Source organism: Carcharhinus amblyrhynchos, chromosome 6, assembly GCF_965287045.1.
Source record: "Carcharhinus amblyrhynchos chromosome 6, sCarAmb.v2.hapA, whole genome shotgun sequence".
NCBI lineage: Eukaryota > Metazoa > Chordata > Chondrichthyes > Carcharhiniformes > Carcharhinidae > Carcharhinus > Carcharhinus amblyrhynchos.
The window spans coordinates 57,363,864-57,383,910 of record NC_137329.1 but is presented as its reverse complement, the minus strand read 5'-3'; the positions used below and the strand labels follow the sequence as shown (position 1 = coordinate 57,383,910).

The 20,047-nt window shown below is 43.3% G+C and overlaps 1 protein-coding gene across 1 annotated transcript in view; it reads right to left on the bottom strand.

Annotated features, from left to right (window-relative positions):
- Positions 1 to 19,163, bottom strand: part of arhgap1 (Rho GTPase activating protein 1) — a 53,116-nt gene extending 33,953 nt beyond the window's left edge. Inside the window, exons 1-2 of the mRNA XM_080190503.1 lie at positions 19,071 to 19,163; positions 1,738 to 1,891 (exon numbers count right to left, since the gene is read on the bottom strand). Of these exons, the coding sequence (XP_080046629.1) occupies positions 1,738 to 1,876 (139 nt within the window). The 5' untranslated portion in view covers positions 1,877 to 1,891; positions 19,071 to 19,163. The remainder of the gene's footprint in view (positions 1 to 1,737; positions 1,892 to 19,070) is intronic.
- Between the last annotated feature and the right edge of the window lie 884 nt (positions 19,164 to 20,047).

Here is a 20,047-nt window from a genome sequence, read left to right as displayed (position 1 = left end):
AAAAATGGTCCATGTTCCTGTGTATGTTTAGGTGTCCAGACCATTGGATGGTTGCTAATCTAGTATTAGAATTTATAAAGAATGAATTGCCAAATACAGGCATTATTTAGTTAGACACCACTTGAAATCTTGCCCCAATTGACAACAGCCGGAGGCAAACAAGTGATAGTATCATAAACTACAGAACCTCTCAGTTATTGCAGATAAAGCCCACGATATGACAGGTTTAAGCATGAGAGGGGAAGTTCTGGATTTGGCATACAAGCTGGGACTGTTAAGTGACTATATGGGTGGTAGGGTAGGTTTTGTGCACTAGATAAAAGTAAATTATTGTGGATGATGGAATCTGAAATCAAAAGAGCTTTGAGAAAGAGTCATCTGGACTCAAAACATCAGCTCTTTTCTCTCCTCACAGATGCTGCCAGACCTGCTGCGATGAGCTGTGAATTTAATTTGTTCTGGTTGAACCTGCAAGCCTGGACCTGGGCTAAACGCAAGGTGAGACTGTGGTCCATGTTGGGGTATTTCATTTTGATGTTAGATTGTGGATCTCAGCAGGTGGTAAATGGGGATGATGGTTTGGACAGATTGAGGTCAGGCAACAGTTTGGGGGTGTATATGATGGATATAGTGTTAATGGTTTCAAAATTCAATAGTCTGAGTGCGACGACCATTTTTGCAATCTGAATCAATATGTTTCTTAGCATGATAAACTAACATGGTTAGAGGCCATTTTGAATTAATCTAGAAGACATTTCAAAACTAAACCAGTTCCTGCATTATCAAAAACCAGCCGGATTGGTCAAACAAAGAGCTTTAATAGTGAGACAATTAAAGAATAAGTAATCAATAGATATATTAGGAAGACTGATCATAATCTGTAGCACAAAACTCACAATATTATAATTACACATAACTAACATACACATCAACTTTAAACCATGAGAATTGTAAAAAATTGTCTTCCCAGCCAGTGTGGTAAGATAAAGTGTGCGGCTCACAAACATATTATGACCTTGAGCAAGATACATTAGGTGGATAATGATTAAGGCCTTATTCAGGCTGTCCCATTCTTCAGTTGGGTTTTGTACCAAGACATCAGGAGACGCTAACAGGTAAGCTAGCTAATTATTGTTCAATACAGGCTAATTCAAGACAAGAGATATAGCTTAAAAGAAGGCATTAGCTTAAGGATAAGACAATATGTGTAAATTGGTAAAATCAATGGGGTTAATTTATTGACAAATTATAGACCAATTAGCTAATTCCAACAACTTGGCTAAGGTTGGCTTACACGTATAAAAGTAAAGCCATTTTTGTTAGCATGGTTTCCACGTTGTGTGTGATCATTTCATGTCTTTGATCAACCAAGGGAAGTTGTGAGAAATCGGTTTCATTGTTGAAGTTAAGCTTTCTCCTCTTGTTGTTGGCTGAAACTTTTTTAAAAATTCTTTTTATCATGTTACTTTTCTATCATTAATAATTTTTCTGAATTTACAATTTAAAGTGTTAATTTCTGCCAAATGGTTAAGTCTTGGAGAATTTATTAGAAAAATCAACTTGAGTAGTATGGGGAGAATGTCCACCTGGTGATTTCTCTCATGCCTTTAGGTCAGTTGTGAATGGCTCACGATGAGCTCTGGCGATAGTTAAGAGTTCAGTATTGTTACAAGGATGGGAGCTCAGTGTTTAGAGCTTCTGCTCCTATGCAGAAACCCAAGCACTGTCATTACTAACCTGACTTTAAGTCACCATCACAATCTGTAGGCCAGGGTTTTTCATCCAATGGAGAGAGTTTGAGTTGTCCAATTGCATTTGAGGTATCATCTGACACCAAATCATCTTGTAAATCCACCAACAGATCAGTTGTTGCCATGGCTGATTACTTCACCTAAACATAAGAACATAAGAACATAAGAACATAAGAACATAAGAAATAGGAGCAGGAGTAGGCCATCCAGCCCTTCGAGCCTGTCCCGCCATTCAATAAGATCATGGCTGATCTGTCGCCGCTCAGTTCCACTTTCCCGCCCTCTCCCCATAACCCTTAATCCCCTCTCCTATCAAAAACCCATCAACCCGCGTCTTAAAAATATTTAGCGAGGCAGCCTCCACCACTTCAACGGGCAGAGAATTCCAGAGATTCACCACCCTTTGAGTGAAGAAGTTCCTCCTCAACTCCGTTCTAAACCGCCCCCCTTTTATCTTGAGGCTGTGCCCCCTAGTCCTACTGTCTTTTTTGAGCGGGAAGAGTCTTTCCACCTCTATCCTATCCATCCCATTCATCATCTTATACGTCTCAATGAGATCTCCCCTCATTCTTCTAAACTCTAACGAGTACAAGCCTAGTTTATTCAGCCTCTCCTCATAGCTCAACCCCCTCAACTCCGGTATCAGCCTAGTAAACCTCCTCTGCACTCCCTCCAAGGCCAAAATATCTTTGCGCAGGTGCGGCGCCCAAAACTGCACACAGTACTCCAGCTGCGGCCTCACCAATGCCCTATACAGCTGCAGCAAGACCTCCCTACTTTTATATTCAATCCCCCTCGCTATGAAGGCCAGCATCCCATTCGCCTTCCTGACCACCTGCTGCACCTGCAAGCTGGGTTTTTGCGACTCATGCACAAGGACCCCGAGGTCCTTCTGCACCGTCGCCTGCTGCAGTTTTTCGCCCCGTAGGTAATAGTCCTTCCTACCATTCTTCCTACCAAAGTGGACCACCTCACACTTGCCAACATTAAATTCCATTTGCCATTTCCTGGCCCATTCGCCCAGCCTATCTAGATCCTTCTGCAGACTCTCCACCCCCTCCGCACAATTTGCCGTTCCCCCAATCTTGGTGTCATCAGCAAATTTTGATACTCTACACTCGGTTCCCTCCTCCAGATCATCTATATAAATGGTAAAAAGCTGAGGCCCCAGCACCGACCCCTGGGGCACTCCACTAGTCACCATCCGCCAATCCGAATAGCACCCGTTGACCCCCACTCTTTGCCTCCTATTTGACAACCAATCCTCTATCCACGCTAACACCCTACCCCCAACTGCATGTCCCTCGACCTTCTGCAATAACCTCTTGTGAGGCACTTTGTCAAACGCCTTCTGAAAATCTAGAAAGACCACATCCACCGGCTCTCCTCTATCCACCGCCCTAGACACATCCTCATAGAAATCCAGTAAATTTGTCAGACACGACTTCCCTTTAATGAAACCGTGCTGCGTCTGCTCTATCAAGCAATTCCCTTCAAGATGCCTCGCAATTTCCTCCTTAATGACAGATTCTAACATTTTACCTACCACAGACGTTAAACTAACCGGCCTATAATTCCCCGCCTTTTGCCTGGCACCCTTCTTAAACAATGGCGTAACATTAGCCGTTTTCCAATCATCCGGCACTTCCCCGGAATCCAGTGATGTTTGGAAAATAACCACCAAGGCATCCACTATCACCTCCGCCATTTCTTTCAGAACCCTCGGATGCATTCCATCCGGTCCTGGGGACTTGTCCACAATCAGCCCCTCCAGTCTGTCGAGCACCGCCTCTCTAGTAACAGTAATGTCATTAAGACCCTCCAGTCCTACCACCTTTCCATCGCTAACACCCGGCAAATTATTCACGTCCTCCTCCGTGAAGACAGAAACAAAAAAGTTATTCAATACCTTAGCCATATCCCCATCCCCTACCACTAGGTCCCCTTTCTCATCCTCTAAAGGACCAACATTCACCCTAGCCAGCCTCTTCCTTTTTATATATTTATAAAAACTCTTGCTATCCTTTTTTATATTAAGCGCTAGCCCAGCTTCATAGTTTCTCCTACCCTTCTTTATCAACTTCTTTGTCAATCTTTGTTGACATTTAAACCTCTCCCAATCCTCTTCTCGCCCACTACTCTTAGCTACTCTAAATTCCTCCGCTTTTAGTTTAACACTTTCCTTCACCTCCTTCGTTATCCACGGCTTATTACCTCTCCTCCTACTATCCTTTTTGACCATCGGAATAAATTTCTGCTGAGCACCAAGAAAGATCTCCTTAAAGATCCTCCACTGCTCCTCAACAGACCCTCCCTCCAACGCGCTCCCCCAGTCCACATTCACCAATTCTTCTCTCATCCTACCGTACTCCCCTCTATTCAAACAAAGGACGCGTGTCCGGGAACCCACTTTCTCCTCCTCCATCTGCACCAGAAACTCCACCATACAATGATCACTCTCCCCAAGAGGATCCTTCACCACAAGATCCCTAATTTTACCCGCCTCATTACATAGCACCAGATCCAAGATAGCTCGCTCCCTCGTCGGCTCCAACACACACTGTTCGAGGAAACTATCCCGGCAGCATTCCAAGAACTCTTCCTCGAGCCCCCCACGTCCAACATGGGTCGACCAATCAATATGCAGATTGAAATCCCCCATAACTACGGCCGCCCCATTCCTGCACGCCGCACTTATTTGCGCGTTAACAGCCCGCCCCACCTCCAGATCATTATTCGGAGGCCTATAGACGACACCCACCAGTGTCTTCCTCCCTTTGCTGTTCCTAATCTCCACCCACAACGATTCCACCCTCTGCTCCTTGGCTCCAATATCATCCCTTGCTACCACCGTGATGCTATCCTTAATCAGCAGAGCTACGCACCCCCCCTTTTCCCTCCTGCCTATCCTTCCTAAACACTTGATAGCCCTGTACATTCATCTCCCAGTCCCTGTCACCTTGCAGCCACGTCTCTGTAATGGCCACCAGATCGTATCCATTTGTGTCGATCTGCGCCACCAGCTCATCCACTTTATTCCGAATGCTTCGTGCATTCAGATAAAGTGCTTTCATCCCAGCCTTCACCTGGACCCTATTTGCCGCAACACCACCAACTACACTCATGCCCCCTACTCCCTCTATTATTGGGACATCCTCGGCCTCTTCCCTTACATGTACACTCTCCTTAACTTTAAGACCTCGTACCATCACCTACCCTCGCACCCTCCCCCCCCTAATTAGTTTAAAGCCCTGTCTTCAGTCCTCTTTACTGACCAAATCCGGAAAAAGGCTGTGGTTTTATTGTGTAATGAGTAACTTAGGCCATACAGTTTACAAATAACTAGAGTTAAAATGGAAACTGGAATTCTCTTGCCTGGAGGTTAAAGGGCAGTTGGCAATGGATTGCGAATTCCCACTTTTGATCACTGGACATGTAACCCTCTGCTAGAAAAAGTGAGTGAATGAAGGAACATGTTCAGCTGTGGTAACTCCATTCCTGCAGTCTGTTAACACTTACTTTGCAGAATTGTACATAATAAGCATTTGAATAAGGCAAGTGGAAAATTGGCTGTGTCCACATAATCATCTGCCAACAAGCTGGGTAATCTTCAGGAGACACATGAAGCAGCCAGATCGGGCCCTGCCTAAGAGAAGTAGTAATGTTATTGTTATTCTATGAATAGAGAAAGCTAGTTGGGACTGTGAATGATATGTTGATTTTTGGGCTGTGGAGTAGACTTTTCACTGCAGATTTGTGCAGTTCTAAAACAAAAATGTTTATTGTGGTGAAGTTTTTGCTGAAATGAAAGCTATAGTACAATATTCCTTTAACTGGGATGTTGCATGTCCCATTGATTTCATACTGGAATACAATCAGAATAGTACATGTATCAGAATAGTACATGCCTGCCAAGAAACAGACGCAGTGAAGAATAATATTGGCAAACATTGGAAATACAGATTGTCATATTCATAGTCCTGACATCAAACTCAAAATAAACGCCTTTGTATATTACACTTGTTAGAGATTGAATCAGAAATTCCAAAGTACATCGTGCAGTTAGCTTAGACCTTTATTTGATTTTGACATTAGGTATTTTGCTCCAGATATGATTCAACTGACCCGCTAGGAAGCTTTTATTAAAACAAACTTTATTCAACAACAGTTAAAATAGAAGAATTAGCACAACCTTTCACCACCTGAAATACTTAAACATGGCAAGGTATAATTCTTAAAGCTAACTATCTCTATAGTTCCAATTTAAGCACCATCTCCGCAGATATAATCTACCTTCGGAATCAGCTAGCATAGGAATAAATATGCTCACATAGGTGTTACATTTTCCACCCTTTTACCCCCTCCAGACATATCTGAAAGACACTCGTCTTCTGATTCTCACACAGCAGCTTCCAGAGAAAGATTCATCCCCAGACGCAGAACTTCAGAGAAACTTTCTCATTTTCTGGCAGATCCCAGTCTTCAAACCAATAAAGACACAAAGCTTCCTCTCTCTCTAAAGATCCCAAGCAACAACTGAACTTGTTTCTCTGTGTAAACCTAGTCCCCACACAGTCACGTGACCTTTCCTGTCAATCAACCTAATCAAGCCCTACTCTGGAAAAACCCTCCGGGAAAAAACACTAAAACAACAAACTGCATCAGCCCAGATTAAAACAAACATTTTAGCAATTAAGATCATGCTGCTGCTGCTGTAACAACAGTGGTTACCGGTTACAAAGCAGCACCGGTTAACAGAACCAACTGCTGAAACAAATCCTACACAAGGAACATGTCACAAATACATTTCTTAAAGGCACAATATTGTCACACTGGATACCAGAAAGTGATATCTCCCTGACAAAGGCAGCATCACAACGAAATGCACATGGCCATTATTCACATACACGGCTCAATATGAGCTCCAGGTTATTCGACTATGGCCAGGGCGGTGATGTTTATTGTCCAAATACCCACTCTATCTAGCAGGAGCCACTGGATGATGATTAACAGTGGGGACCCTGATCAAATCTGAACACCAACTACTGTGGTCATTTGTAGCACTCTGACTGAGATCCAGACCTGGATCATTGCTGTCTATGGGGCTCTGAAACAGTCATCTCCAAAAGGAGCCTCGGCTCAACATTTCTACAGCTGCCATTCTGGGAATGTGGGCAACACTCTCTTGTAAAACAGATAACTTTTGATTCTGTAGTGTGATCTTTGTACACATAGTAATCATTTAAAGATAATGCATTGGATCCAGGTTACATTTTACGCCAGTGTACGGCAATAGGCTGCATATCAATTGGACTGCATTTTCAATGTGACAGGGTCTCGTTCACTTAGCTGATTTCTGGGATGATGAGGTTATCCTAGGAAGAAAGGTCAGACCAGCTGGGTCTGGACCCAATGGAGTTTAGAAGAATGAGACATGATCTTACTAAAACATATAAAATCCTGAAGGGACTTGACAGAGTGGATGCCAACATGATGTTCCATTGTTCATGTGCATGGCTCAACAGTGCATATGTTCCAGGAGACTGGGAACTGGGAGATATCTATTTAAAAATATGGGGTTGCCAATTTAAGAGGGTGGTGAGGATTTTTTTTATCTGAGGGTTGAGAGTCTTTAGAACTTTCCTCCTCAGAGAGCAGCACTGGAAGGGTCACTTAAAATTATTTTTAAGGCTGACTTAAATAGATTCTTGATTGATAAAAGAGCCAAAGAATACAGGTGGCAGGAAGGAAATGGAATTGATTAACTATGACCTCACTGAATGACAGAGCAGGCTGGACGGGCTGAATGGCCTACTTTTGCACCTATGTTGGTACGCCTTGTGTGGGGCCCTTTGTATGGTTTGCTTTAGTTAAACAACTTCATTTTAAGGTATTTATGCCGATGTAACTAACTATGCTCAGCTTTAAAGCTGACTTGACCACATTTTGAACTCAATTCTGGGATGAGCTTAGGAGTTGGCTGCATTCTTTGAAAATACAATGCAAGCAAAGCTTTTCAATAAAGAGCAGCTTTCATGGTCACTGCTGCAAATTGTTTTTGAAAGTTACAAACACTGCTTGTACCTGGTAATTTCATAACAGATAAGCACTCATATTGTGGTAACAATTAAATGCATTCAGTTGAATACTGTACAAGTTCAAGAACAAGTCTGTATGGGGACCAGTTTTTGGTCTCCTCTCTCCAGTAAATCTTTTTTCATTTCTGTAGTTAATTTTAAATGATGCTCAATAAAGTTTCACTTCAGACCAGTTTTGCCTACGTCTATTCTGAAAACAGTTATTGGTGTCACAAACAGGATAGTGAAAGGCTTTTTGTACTGAATCCAGGACATCAAGCCCAAGTTGCGACTCAGACGTAAGGATTCCTCCTGTCTAAAAGTCCTCAGTCGATTGTCCAAGTTGTCCTTCTCTTTACACTGTCCCTAGTGAACTGGCATACTGATACCAGTGAATTGCGGCCTCACTTAGCAATATCTTGTTTCGGCGGCATCTGTGATAAGTGACTCTAACCTGGCTAGAAAGTCTACGGCTCAAGACCAATAACTCCTAAACGGCCAGCACAATGACAGAAGCGAAAAGTCAGGCCAAATCTCCACTGTAAAAGGAGGGCAGGCCCCACCTAATGTGTCAGAAGATGAAATTCTGCAGCAGCAGAGAGTATATAGAACAGCAATTTGACTTGCCCAAAACCTGTACTGAGATTGAACAGAAGTATGACACCTCCAAAGGACAGTGATCATTGGATAAGATAAAGAGGATCTGGGGGAAGACTGCCCGCATGAAGGATATGGAACACATAAGATGGTCCCTGGCTGTCATGGCCCAGATTCAACAAAGGAATGAAATTATGAAGAATTCTTAACATGACTGGGATCTGACCAATGCAAAGAACTAACTAAAAGCAGTATACAGTGGAAAATAAAAAGCAGAAGTTAGAAAAGTTACAAGCACAACTTATGGGATTTAAGTCTGAAAACAAAACCCTTAAAACTGAGAACCGAGATTTAAAGAATCCATCTTGTAAAGAATCAACCCCGTCTAAAGGAGTATGTATCGGGTGCAGGCCAGATTAGAACATAGAACAACATAGAACATTACAGCGCAGAACAGGCCCTTCGGCCCATGATGTTGCGCCGACCAGTTACAAAACAATGACCCACTAACCTAAACCAATCCCTTTTCGTCCATAAACCTATCCACGGATCTCTTAAACGCCCCCAAACTAGGCGCAGCAGGCAGGGCATTCCAATCCCTCACCACCCTCTGGGTAAAGAACCTACCCCTGACATCCGTCCTATAACTACCCCCCCTTAATTTAAAGCCATGCCCCCTCGTGCTAGATTTCTCCATCAGAGGAAAAAGGCTATCACTATCCACCCTATCTAAACCTCTAATCATCTTATATGTTTCAATAAGATCCCCTCTTAGCCGCCTTCTTTCCAGCGAAAACAACCCCAAATCCCTCAGCCTCTCCTCATAGGACCTCCCCTCCATACCAGGCAACATCCTGGTAAACCTCCTCTGCACCCTCTCCAAAGCCTCCACATCCTTCTTGTAATGTGGGGACCAGAACTGCACACAGTACTCCAAGTGCGGCCGCACCAGAGTTGTATACAGTTGCAACATAACGCTGCGACTCCTAAATTCAATCCCCCTACCAATAAACGCCAAGATGCCGTATGCCTTCTTAACAACCTTATCTACTTGATTCCCAACTTTCAGGGATCTATGTACACATACACCTATATCCCTCTGCTCATCCACACAGATCACCCTAGCATGTAACAGATAGGAAAGGAACTGTGAGATGCGCAAGGGTGCGGGGCTGCCTCTGAAGCAGACTCAAGGTCATCTAGCAACTTTAGCGAGGACAGCAACATTGCAGAAGGAAGGGTCTTCTGACAAGATGCACACTGTTAAACAAAAAAAGGGGACGAGTTCAAGTCTGAGACAATACAGCAAATGGCAAAACCATTAGTGAAAGCCAATTTGCCTACCACCTACCTCATGAGGCAGCAGACCCGGAGACAATGATACAATTGATAGGGTACAGCCATTGTAAAGAATGGCCCTACCATAAGAAAGGGGGCTTGAAGACCTGGGGTCAATTAAACTGTCCCAAAGCTATCTACCAACTCCACCCATGCGATCGAGTTCAGATTATAACTGTAATGGTGGCCAGACAAGCGGCAAAGCAACTACAACAGGAGGTGGAAACTGCTCTGGGTGCAGGCAAACAACAGCTAGATCAGGATGGGACGCCATCAAACAGTGGCTACAGATATTTGGCTCTTCCAAAACAGACTAGGGAAAAATAGCGGCCTGTCAACAGAGAGGTACTGAAGGGGTCTGGGAATATGACAAACGGTTTAGGGCTGTGTGGATGGAACATGCAGAAATAGACAACAACTGACCCAAACAAATGAATGCCAGTACTTTCAGACCCATGAAAGCTGCATTTGTTATCAGCCTAAAGCCAGAATTGGCGAAGGTGGTAAAGTTACACTTACTACAATGGGACAAATTCGGAGCAACGTTCAGAACGTTGATGGCTGGCATTCTACCAAATAGATCAGGACATGAGAGCTAAAGTCCACACCCTGCAAGCTGGAGGGAAACCCAAGGATTCAGACAGGCCACACAAATGGAAGTTACAGGAAAATGCCGCTACTGTGGAAAAGGCAGTCACTGGGCAAAAACATGCCACGCCAAGCAGCAGGCTAAAGGACATCAGGGACAACGTCCATTTCAGCATTAGTCTGAAGATGAAGAACGTTTGGAGAGCTTTAAGCACAGAGCAACAAGATGTGTTACTAGCCACAGCAAAAAACTAGAAGAGCCTGCCCTCACCCTTCTGATACTAGTGGAGCAGTGGGGAAATGGGATATATGTAACGATGAGGGTGGGCGATCAAGACATACACTGTCTCCTGGACAGCGGAGCAGAATTAACCTGTCTACTACTGAAATACAAAAGACATTTCTCCATGGACGGTCGATTGTTAACAACGCAAGGGACAAACTGAGGTAAAGTAAAACTCCAGCAGACTAAACACACTAGAGTTCACATCAGTCCTCATGAAGTGACCACTCAAATTCGAGTGGGACTGTTAAAACAGTCTGTACTTGGAATAGATGTCCTCATTCAGCTAAACTTCTCTTTAGATTTTAAAGAGGGTAAAGTGACTATCAAACCTTTAAGAAAGGAAAATTATGTTCCTGAGATAAGAATGATTGCAATCTACTCCAGATGGAGCTAGCCTCATTTACGAGAAAAGAACCACCCTGTACCAGACAGTACCCGATCAGCCCAACACCTATCGCCAGCATCCTACCCAGTTATTCAACAACTGGAGAAACAAAGCGTGTTAATCAACCCACATGGCACATCTAACAGCCCTGTGTGGCCAGTAAAGAAATCAAAATGGAACTTGGCATTTGACCATTGACTACAGAAAAGCTAGTGTATTGATCAAAAGGCTCCTCTAGTCATGGACCCGTCTGCCTTCTTTTACACTTTAACCCGGAACACGAGTATTTCTGTCATCAACATGGCTAACGGATTTGGGTCGGTGCCACTGGCACCCGAGGTTCAACAACGGTTTGCCTTTACGGTCCAGCAGCAACAGCATACCTAGACCCAGCTACCACAGGAGTTTCACAGTAGCCCTATGGTATTTCACATAGCCTTAAAAAGCCATTTGCAAGAACTATCTACATTGACCTCCAACATTATCCAATACATGGACGATATCCTGTTAGCCTCCAACACAGAAGAACAGCACACACAGGACTTACTCACTTGCACCTGAAAAGACACAAGGCTAGATAGAGCAACAAAGCATAGATAGTCCAAAGAGAGGTTGTGTACCTGGGACAGAAGATTTCAGAGGGAAGAAGAGTTTAGTGTATCTAATTGTGATTAAATATTCTGTGATGTGAACATTCAGATTGGTACTAGGGGAAAGCAAAAAAATCCCCAAATTTCTAATGGGAAGAGATGAAAAATATTGTTGAACATTACTCTATTTATTTATTATTTTTAGGCATGATAGTGTACCCTACCATGACAATGTTGTGGAACAACCATGAAGCTGGGACCTTGCAAATCATTTATTCTCTATAAAATCAACAATCCCACCATAGACAAATGGTTGGAACAGGCCTCCCTCTAATCTAATGCATGTAGCAATCAGAATAGAATACATACTTGGCAAGTATAGTTTAATTGATCTAGATTGAGAAGGATATAGAGCCATTGGGAATACTATAAAGGATTTACTGGAATAATACCAGAACTTCACTTAGGAAGAGGAACATTGGACATGAAGCCGTTGGGACCTGGTTCCACCATTCAATAAGATCATGGCTGATCTGACTGCAGTCTCAACTCCACTTTGCCCTCTGTCCGGCATATCCCTCTGCTCCGTTGTCTGTAACATATCTATCTAATTCTGCTTCAAATAAATTCAGCCTCCATTGCATTCCAAGGAAGAGGATTCCATGGGCTAATTACCCTCAGAGGGAAAACATTCTTCTCATCTACATCTTGAGACAGACTTTTAATTTAAAACCTGTGTCAGCTAGCTTTAGATTCTCCCACAAATGGAAATATCTTCCTGGTATCTATCCTGACAAGTCTCTTCAGAATTTTATACGTTTCAATAAGATCACCTCCCGTTCTTTTAAACTCCAATGGGTACATGTACTATTGAAACTTTTTTTCATAAGCTAAGCCCCACAGTTTCTGTAAGTCCTAATGCCTGACAGGCAACCAGTGACCTGCTGCCACCTTCTCAGCTCCCCTGGACTTAAGCCCAAATTGCATGGAGCCTGTTAATAGCTTTCAGGATGTCTCTCACACAAGATCCAAACAGTAACACCCTCTCCTAGCAAACACATAGATAAACTGAAACCTAACAAACATTCTTAAACTCCAACCAACCTCATGACAACACAGCCTTTCAGGGTTCACTGAATGCTTTTAAACTAATTTAGCTCTAACTTCTAACTTGCATTAAAATCATCAAAATTCAATTTGCCTTCCCAATCACTTGCTGTACCTGCATACTATGTGATATATGTATCAGGATAACCAGATCCCTCTGTACCAAGTTCTACAATCTCTTTTTAAATTGCACACTGCTTTTTTATTCTTCATGCTAAAATGGGCAAGTTCATATTTACCCATGTTATATTCCATCCACAGATTCTTTGCCCACATGCATAGCCTATCTATACCCCTTTGAAATTCTTTATCTTCCCTTGACGAGGTGAAAGCCAAGGTCTTTTCCCCAGGGTAGGTGAGTTCAAAACTAGAGGGCATAGGTTTAAGGTGAGAGAAAGTTTTAAAAGGGACCTGAAGGACAACTTTTTCACACAAGAGTGTGCATATGGAATTAACTGCCAAAGATGGTGGTAGTGAGATGTTAAGGGGTTAACGTCCCATGAATCTCCAATGATCTTGGCCATTTGTAAAAAGGTTTTGCAAGCTGAGATCCTACAAAATTGCAAATGTAGCCAGTTGCTTTAAGATAAAGTGAAAAGTCTCCATTAGCTTAAAAGCTGTGATTAACTGCATCTTGTTTGAAACAACCTGTGCTGATACCAGTGCATACTCCCTTATTTTGAATTGTCACCCTGGCCTTGTAAATAACGAAATATAACAAAACTTTTGCTTTGTTAAATCAATCTAGACTGAACTTGTTTGAAGGAGATAACATTCACTTTATGGGCAAAGTAATGTCCCAAGATATACGAGAACGGTTGCTATCTCACATTGAAGCAATGGTGGACGTGCAGTTTCGATGGCAACCAGGGTGGGGGGTGGGTTTTCGACATATTTTTACTCACATACTGTGTTTGTACTTAATTTTGCTGTTGCTAAGCACGTGATCTGGGCGAAGTTATACTGCGTGTACGTGACTAATTGCTGTAAAAAGAGTACAAAGGGGGAGAATCCCCTGTTCGAGGGAATATCGCTTGGCTAAGCTCAGAACATTGTTCTGAGTTAGTAAAGTGATCCTCCAAAAAAAAGCTTGTACTTGCTTGAAAATAAAGAACTGGGTTTTCTTACACAGGTCAGTGTCTTGCTCTTGCATCAAGTACGTAAGGGTCTCTGAAAAATGAACCTGACAGTAGAGGTGGGTAAAATTACAACATTTAAAAGACACTTGGACAGATACATGGATAGGAAAGGTTTATAAGGATATGGACCAAACGCAAGCAAATGGGACTAGTTCAATTTAAGAAACCTGATCAGCGTGGTTTGATTTGATTTATTATTGTCACATGTATTCGCATACAGTGAAAAGTATTGTTTCTTGCGCACTCCACACACAAAGCATGTCATTCATAGGGAAGGAAACGAGAGTGCAGAATGTAGTGTTATAGTCACAGGTGTAGAGAAAAATCAATTTAATGCGAGGTAGATCCATTCAAAAGTCTGACAGCAACAGGAAAGAAGCTGTGCTCGAGTCGGTTGGTACGTGAGCTCAGACTTCTGTATCTTTTTCCCGACGGAAGAAGGTGGAAGAGAGAACGTCTGGGATGCGCTGGGTCCTTAATTATGCTAGCTGCTTTGCTGATGCAGTGGGAAGTGTAGACAGAGTCAATGGATAGGAGGCTGATTTGCGTGATAGATTGGGGTACATTCATGATCTGGATGAGTTGGGCCGAATGGCTGTTCCCACACTGTACATCTCAATGACTTTCCTACCTCTCTAGGCGTCATTGGAAAATTTACCTACCATACATTCAGTCCCTTCATTCAAATCATTGATATCGATTGTAAATAGTTTAAACTCAGCACCGATCTCTATGGCACTCCACAAGTTACAGCTTGCCAAAACAAAAAAAGGCCCCTTTATCCCTACTCTCTGCTAACCAATCCTCTATCCATGCTAACATGTTATCCCCTACACCATGAGCTCATATTGTGTAACAACCTTTAATGTGGTATCAAATGCCTTTTGGAAACCCAAGAACACCACATCTACAGATTGCACTTTATCCACGTTACTTGTCACTTCCTCAAAGAAGTCTAATAACTTTGTCAAACACAATTTAAAGTGCAGTTTATACCTATCTGGAAAGATTGAACAAGCTGGGGTGTTATTTTTTTAGGCAAGAAAAGGCTAAAGAATAGCTTGATGGGGTGTTTAAGATTGTGCAACAGTTTGATAAAGTAGATCTGGAGAGATGGTCCATCTGGGACAAGATCAAAACTTGGAGCATAAATAAAAGATAAATCCAGTAGGAAATTCAAATATAACTCTTTAACAAGAGAGGATTTAGAATGTGGAACCTGCTACCACAGAGAATGGTTGATACAAAGAGCTTAGCTGTATTGAAGAGGAAGTTAGGTAAGTGCAAGGAGAAAAAGGAAAAGATATATTTGTAAGATTACATGAAGCTTCATGTCAACAATAAATATTAAGCGAGATGTTTACAGTTAGAAATCATCCAAATCCTTCAAAAGATTGTTGAGTTGAATTAAGAAATAGTTATTTTGTACTAATATCGAACTTCAGTTCTCTAAAGGAAGATCAAAACAATTAATAAAACAGCCCTAAAACTGAATGCCATTAAAAAATATATGAACTTATTTAATTGACTTTAAGCAGTGACCTTAGAGAGTTCAATAAATTGAACAATTGTCTAGTGGTATTATCACTAGACCATTGTTCCAGGAATGTTCTGGAGATCTGGAATCAAATCCTGCACAGCAGATAGTGCAGTTTAAATTCAATAAAAAAACTAAGAACCTACTGATGACCATGAAACCATCATCAATAGTTGGAAAAACCCATTTAGGTCACTAATATCCTTTAGGGAAGGAAATTTGCTGTGCTTAGCTGGTCTGGTGGTTATTTTCCAAACGTCGCTGGATTCCAGGGAAGTGCCGGAAGATTGGAAAACGGCTAATGTTACGCCGTTGTTTAAGAAGGGTGGCAGGCAAAAGGCAGGGAATTATAGGCCGGTTAGTTTAACGTCTGTTGTAGGTAAAATGTTAGAATCTGTAATCAAGGAGAAAATAGCGAGGCATCTTGAGAATTGTTTGATAGAGCAGACGCAGCATGGTTTCGTTAAGGGGAAGTCATGTCTGACAAATTTATTGGAGTTCTATGAGGATGTGTCTAGGGCGGTGGATAGAGGGGAGCCGGTGGATGTGGTCTTTCTGGATTTTCAGAAGGTGTTTGATAACGTGCCTCACAAGAGGTTATTACAGAAGGTCAGGGAGCATGGAGTTGGGGGTAGGGTGTTAGCATGGATAGAGGATTGGCTGTCAAATAGGAGGCAGAGAGTGGGGGTCAATGGGTGCTATTCAGATTGGCGGCTGGTGACTAGTGGAGTGCCCCAGGGGTCGGTGCTGGGGCCTCAGCTATTTACCATTTATATAGATGATCTGGACGAAGGAACCGAGTGTATGGTGTCGAAATTTGCTGATGACACCAAGATTGGTGGAACGGCAAATTGTGCGGAGGGTGTGGAGAGTCTGCAGAAGGATCTAGATAGGCAGGGCGAATGGGCCAGGAAATGGCAAATGGAATTTAATGTTGGCAAATGTGAGGTGGTCCACTTTGGTAGGAATAATGGTAGGAAGGACTATTACTTACATGGCAAAAAACTGCAGCATGCGACGGTGCAGAGGGACCTCGGGGTCCTTGTGCATGAGTTGCAAAAACTCAGCCTACAGGTGCAGCAGGTGGTCAGGAAGGCAAATGGGATGCTGGCCTTCATAGCGAGGGGGATTGAATATAAAAGTAGGGAGGTCTTGCTGCAGCTGTATAGGGCACTGGTGAGGCCGCAGCTGGAGTACTGTGTGCAGTTTTGGTCGCCGCACTTACGCAAGGATATTTTGGCGTTGGAGGGAGTGCAGAGGAGGTTTACTAGGCTGATGCCGGAGTTGAGGGGGTTGAACTACGAGGAGAGGCTGAATAAACTAGGCTTGTACTCGTTAGAGTTTAGAAGAATGAGGGGAGATCTCATTGAGACATTTAAGATGATGAACGGGATGGATAGGATAGAGGTGGAGAGACTCTTCCCGCTCAGAAAGGACAGTAGGACTAGGGGGCACAGCCTCAAGATAAAGGGGGGGGTGGTTTAGAACAGAGTTGAGGAGGAACTTCTTCACTCAAAGGGTGGTGAATCTTTGGAATTCTCTGCCCGTTGAAGTGGTGGAGGCTGCCTCGCTAAATATTTTTAAGATGCGGGTTGATAGGTTTTTGATAGGCAAGGGGATTAAGGGTTATGGGGAGAGGGCGGGAATGTGGAACTGAGACACAACAGATCAGCCATGACCTTATTGAATGGCGGGGCAGGCTCGAGGGGCGAGATGGCCTTCTCCTGCTCCTATTTCTTATGATCTTATGTGTGCCTCCAGAACACAGTAAGAAATTTTACAACACCAGGTTAAAATCCAACAGGTTGATTTGGTAGCAAACGCCACTAGCTTTCGGAGCGCTTGCCGCTCCTTTGTCAGGCGAGTGGGAGATCTTTTCACAAACAGAGCATGTAAAGGCACAAACTCAATCTACAGAATAACGATTGAAATGTGAGTCTTCAGCTAATCAAGTCTTGAAGGTACAGGCAATGTAAGTGGAAAGAGCATTAAGCACAAGTTAAAGAGATGTGTATTGTCTCCAGATAGGACAGTTAGTGAGATTTTGCAAGTCCAGGCAAGTTATGGGGGTTACAAATAGTGTGACATGAACCTAAGATCCCAGTTGATGCCATCCTCGTGTGCGGAATTTGACCACCTGACGAAGGGACAGTCTGTTCTGAAAGCTTGGGACATTTGCTACAAATAAACTTGTTGGACTTTAAGCTGGTGTTGTGGGGTTTCTTTCAATAAATGCTGGCCAGCCAGTGACACCCATGTCCCATAAAATGAATTAAAAGAGAAGTTTGCAGGTTCACTTTAGCTAGATCTGTTTTCATAATCTCGTGGATGCCCTTATTTAAGTTTAAAATACTAGTTTTGGATACACACTTCTCTCCCTCAAACTGAATTCTGCCAGGCTTGAAAACTGCAGCTATGAGGAAAGATTACATAGACCAGAAGTGTTTTCCTTAGAACACAGGAGGCTGAGAGGTGACCTAATTGAGGTACACACAATTATGAGGGGCTTAGACAGGGCAGACAGCAAAGACCAGTTTTCCCCAGCTGAACTACCAGGGAGAGGGCAATCACTTTAAAATATAAGATAATCGGTAGAAGGCTTAGAAGGATTTGACGGTTGCCATTTAGAAGGAGGGATGATCTCTTTGAAAAGACATGATTCTGAAGGAGCTTGACAGGGAGGATAGGAAGGATGTTTATTTCTCACAGCTGGTGAATTAAGATACAGCCTCAGGATAAAGTTGATAATTTCAGACTGAGATTAGGAGGAATTCCATCACTCAAGGTTGTGAACCTTTGGAAATCTCTTCCGCAGTGGACACTCTATCAGTGAATATATTTAAGGTAGAGAAAGATTAATCTTTTGGTCTCTCTGAAAATAAAAGGATACATGAAGCATATGGCATGGCAGAGCAGTGTCAGTGGGCTGGTGAGGTCCACTCCTGCTCCTATTTCTTTTGTGTTTATACGAATAAGACTAAGTGCAAGTTAGATGATGAGCAGCAGAATTTTTCATGAACTCACACTTCATAAAGGATGAAAAATGCATGGTCAGACATGAGAACGAATGAGCCTAGAAGGGTTCAGCAGCAGATACACAGAGGTCAGGGCAAAGATGAAGCGGAAGGCAACAGTCTTTGTGATGGGGACGATACGTGGACAGATCTGATCCCAAGAGTGTGAATGAGCTGGTTCAGCCGGAAATAGTTGCTGGGGCGAGGGAGGGAATCAGTGGCTCGAGAACAAAATTTGGGCAGGGCAGGAGTGCTGAAGATAATGCCGTTCGTCTTTTCATGTTTAGTTGAAGGAAATTTCTGCTTGTTCAGTACTGGATTCTGGATAAGCAATCTGATCGATAGTAGGGAATGCGGAAAGGGAGTGGTGAAGTAGATGCCATTCTGGAAAGTAAACCACTCCTGTTAGACTGACCTCAAATATTATTACTGAACAAATCGGAATCGAGTTTTTTTTGCTATAATCCTGTTGAAAGAGCTTTGATCAGAATGACCTGTTTATAGTGTTACACAGCGGGGAAAGGGGCCACAGTCCATTAACCTGGGCCACATCCTTCTCCCGTCCAGTCCCGGACCAGCCGTACACCCTCCCGCTCCCGACGCTGCTCGGACTCCGGACTCCGGGCTCTGCCTCCCCGTCCCTCTCTCCCAGTCCTCTCACCTCCTCTGGCTCCCAGAGCCGCTCTCGATGTTTTGATGATCTCACCTCCAACCGGAAAAAGCTCAAAACCACAGCTACCACTTCCGGTCCCTGCCTCAGGAAACGGAACCAGGATTGCTGGCCCATCTGCCATTACATTCCCTCCACCGCTCGCTACTTATTTCCGGTCCATCTGCCATTACATTCCCTACACCGCTCGCTACTCATTTCCGGTCCATCTGCCATTACATTCCCTCCACCGCTCGCTACTCATTTCCGGTCCGTCTGCCATTATATTCCCACCACCCACAGCTCGCAACCCATTTCCGGTACGTCGGCCATTACATTCCCTCCACTCCTCACAAACGATTTCCGGTCCGACTGCCATTACATTCCTTCTACCGTTCGCAATCCATTTCCGGTCCGTCTGCCATTACATTCCTTCCAACCCTCATAAACCATTTCCGGTCCGTCCTCTCTTCGTTTCCCAGCATACACATACCGTTTCCGGTTCGTCTGCCATTACATTCCCTCCACCCCTCAAAAACTATTTCCGGTCTGTCCGCTGTTCGTTTCCCAGCATACATATACCATTTCCGGTTCGTCTGCCATTACATTCCCTCCACCGCTCACAATCATCATTTACGGTCCGTCTGCCTTTACTGCTGATATTGAAATGGAGAATTTTTTTTTTATTTAATAGCCTGTCGTTCAGATTTTATATGAACAAATTAAATGAAACAATTCGTCTATGTTATCACGTCATTCACTACCAGACGTTTTTCTACATATTTTACGTAAATGTTGCTAATTGTAAGTAGAGAAAATGTAATAAGAAATATCAGGAGTGGGCTACTGGACCCCTGGAGCCTGATTCACTATTCAATAATGTTCACAGCTGATCTCAATGTAATCGCAACTCTACATTCCCACCTATCCCGATAACATAAGAAATAGGAGCAGGAATAGGCCATTTAGCGCCTCAAGCCTGCCCCACC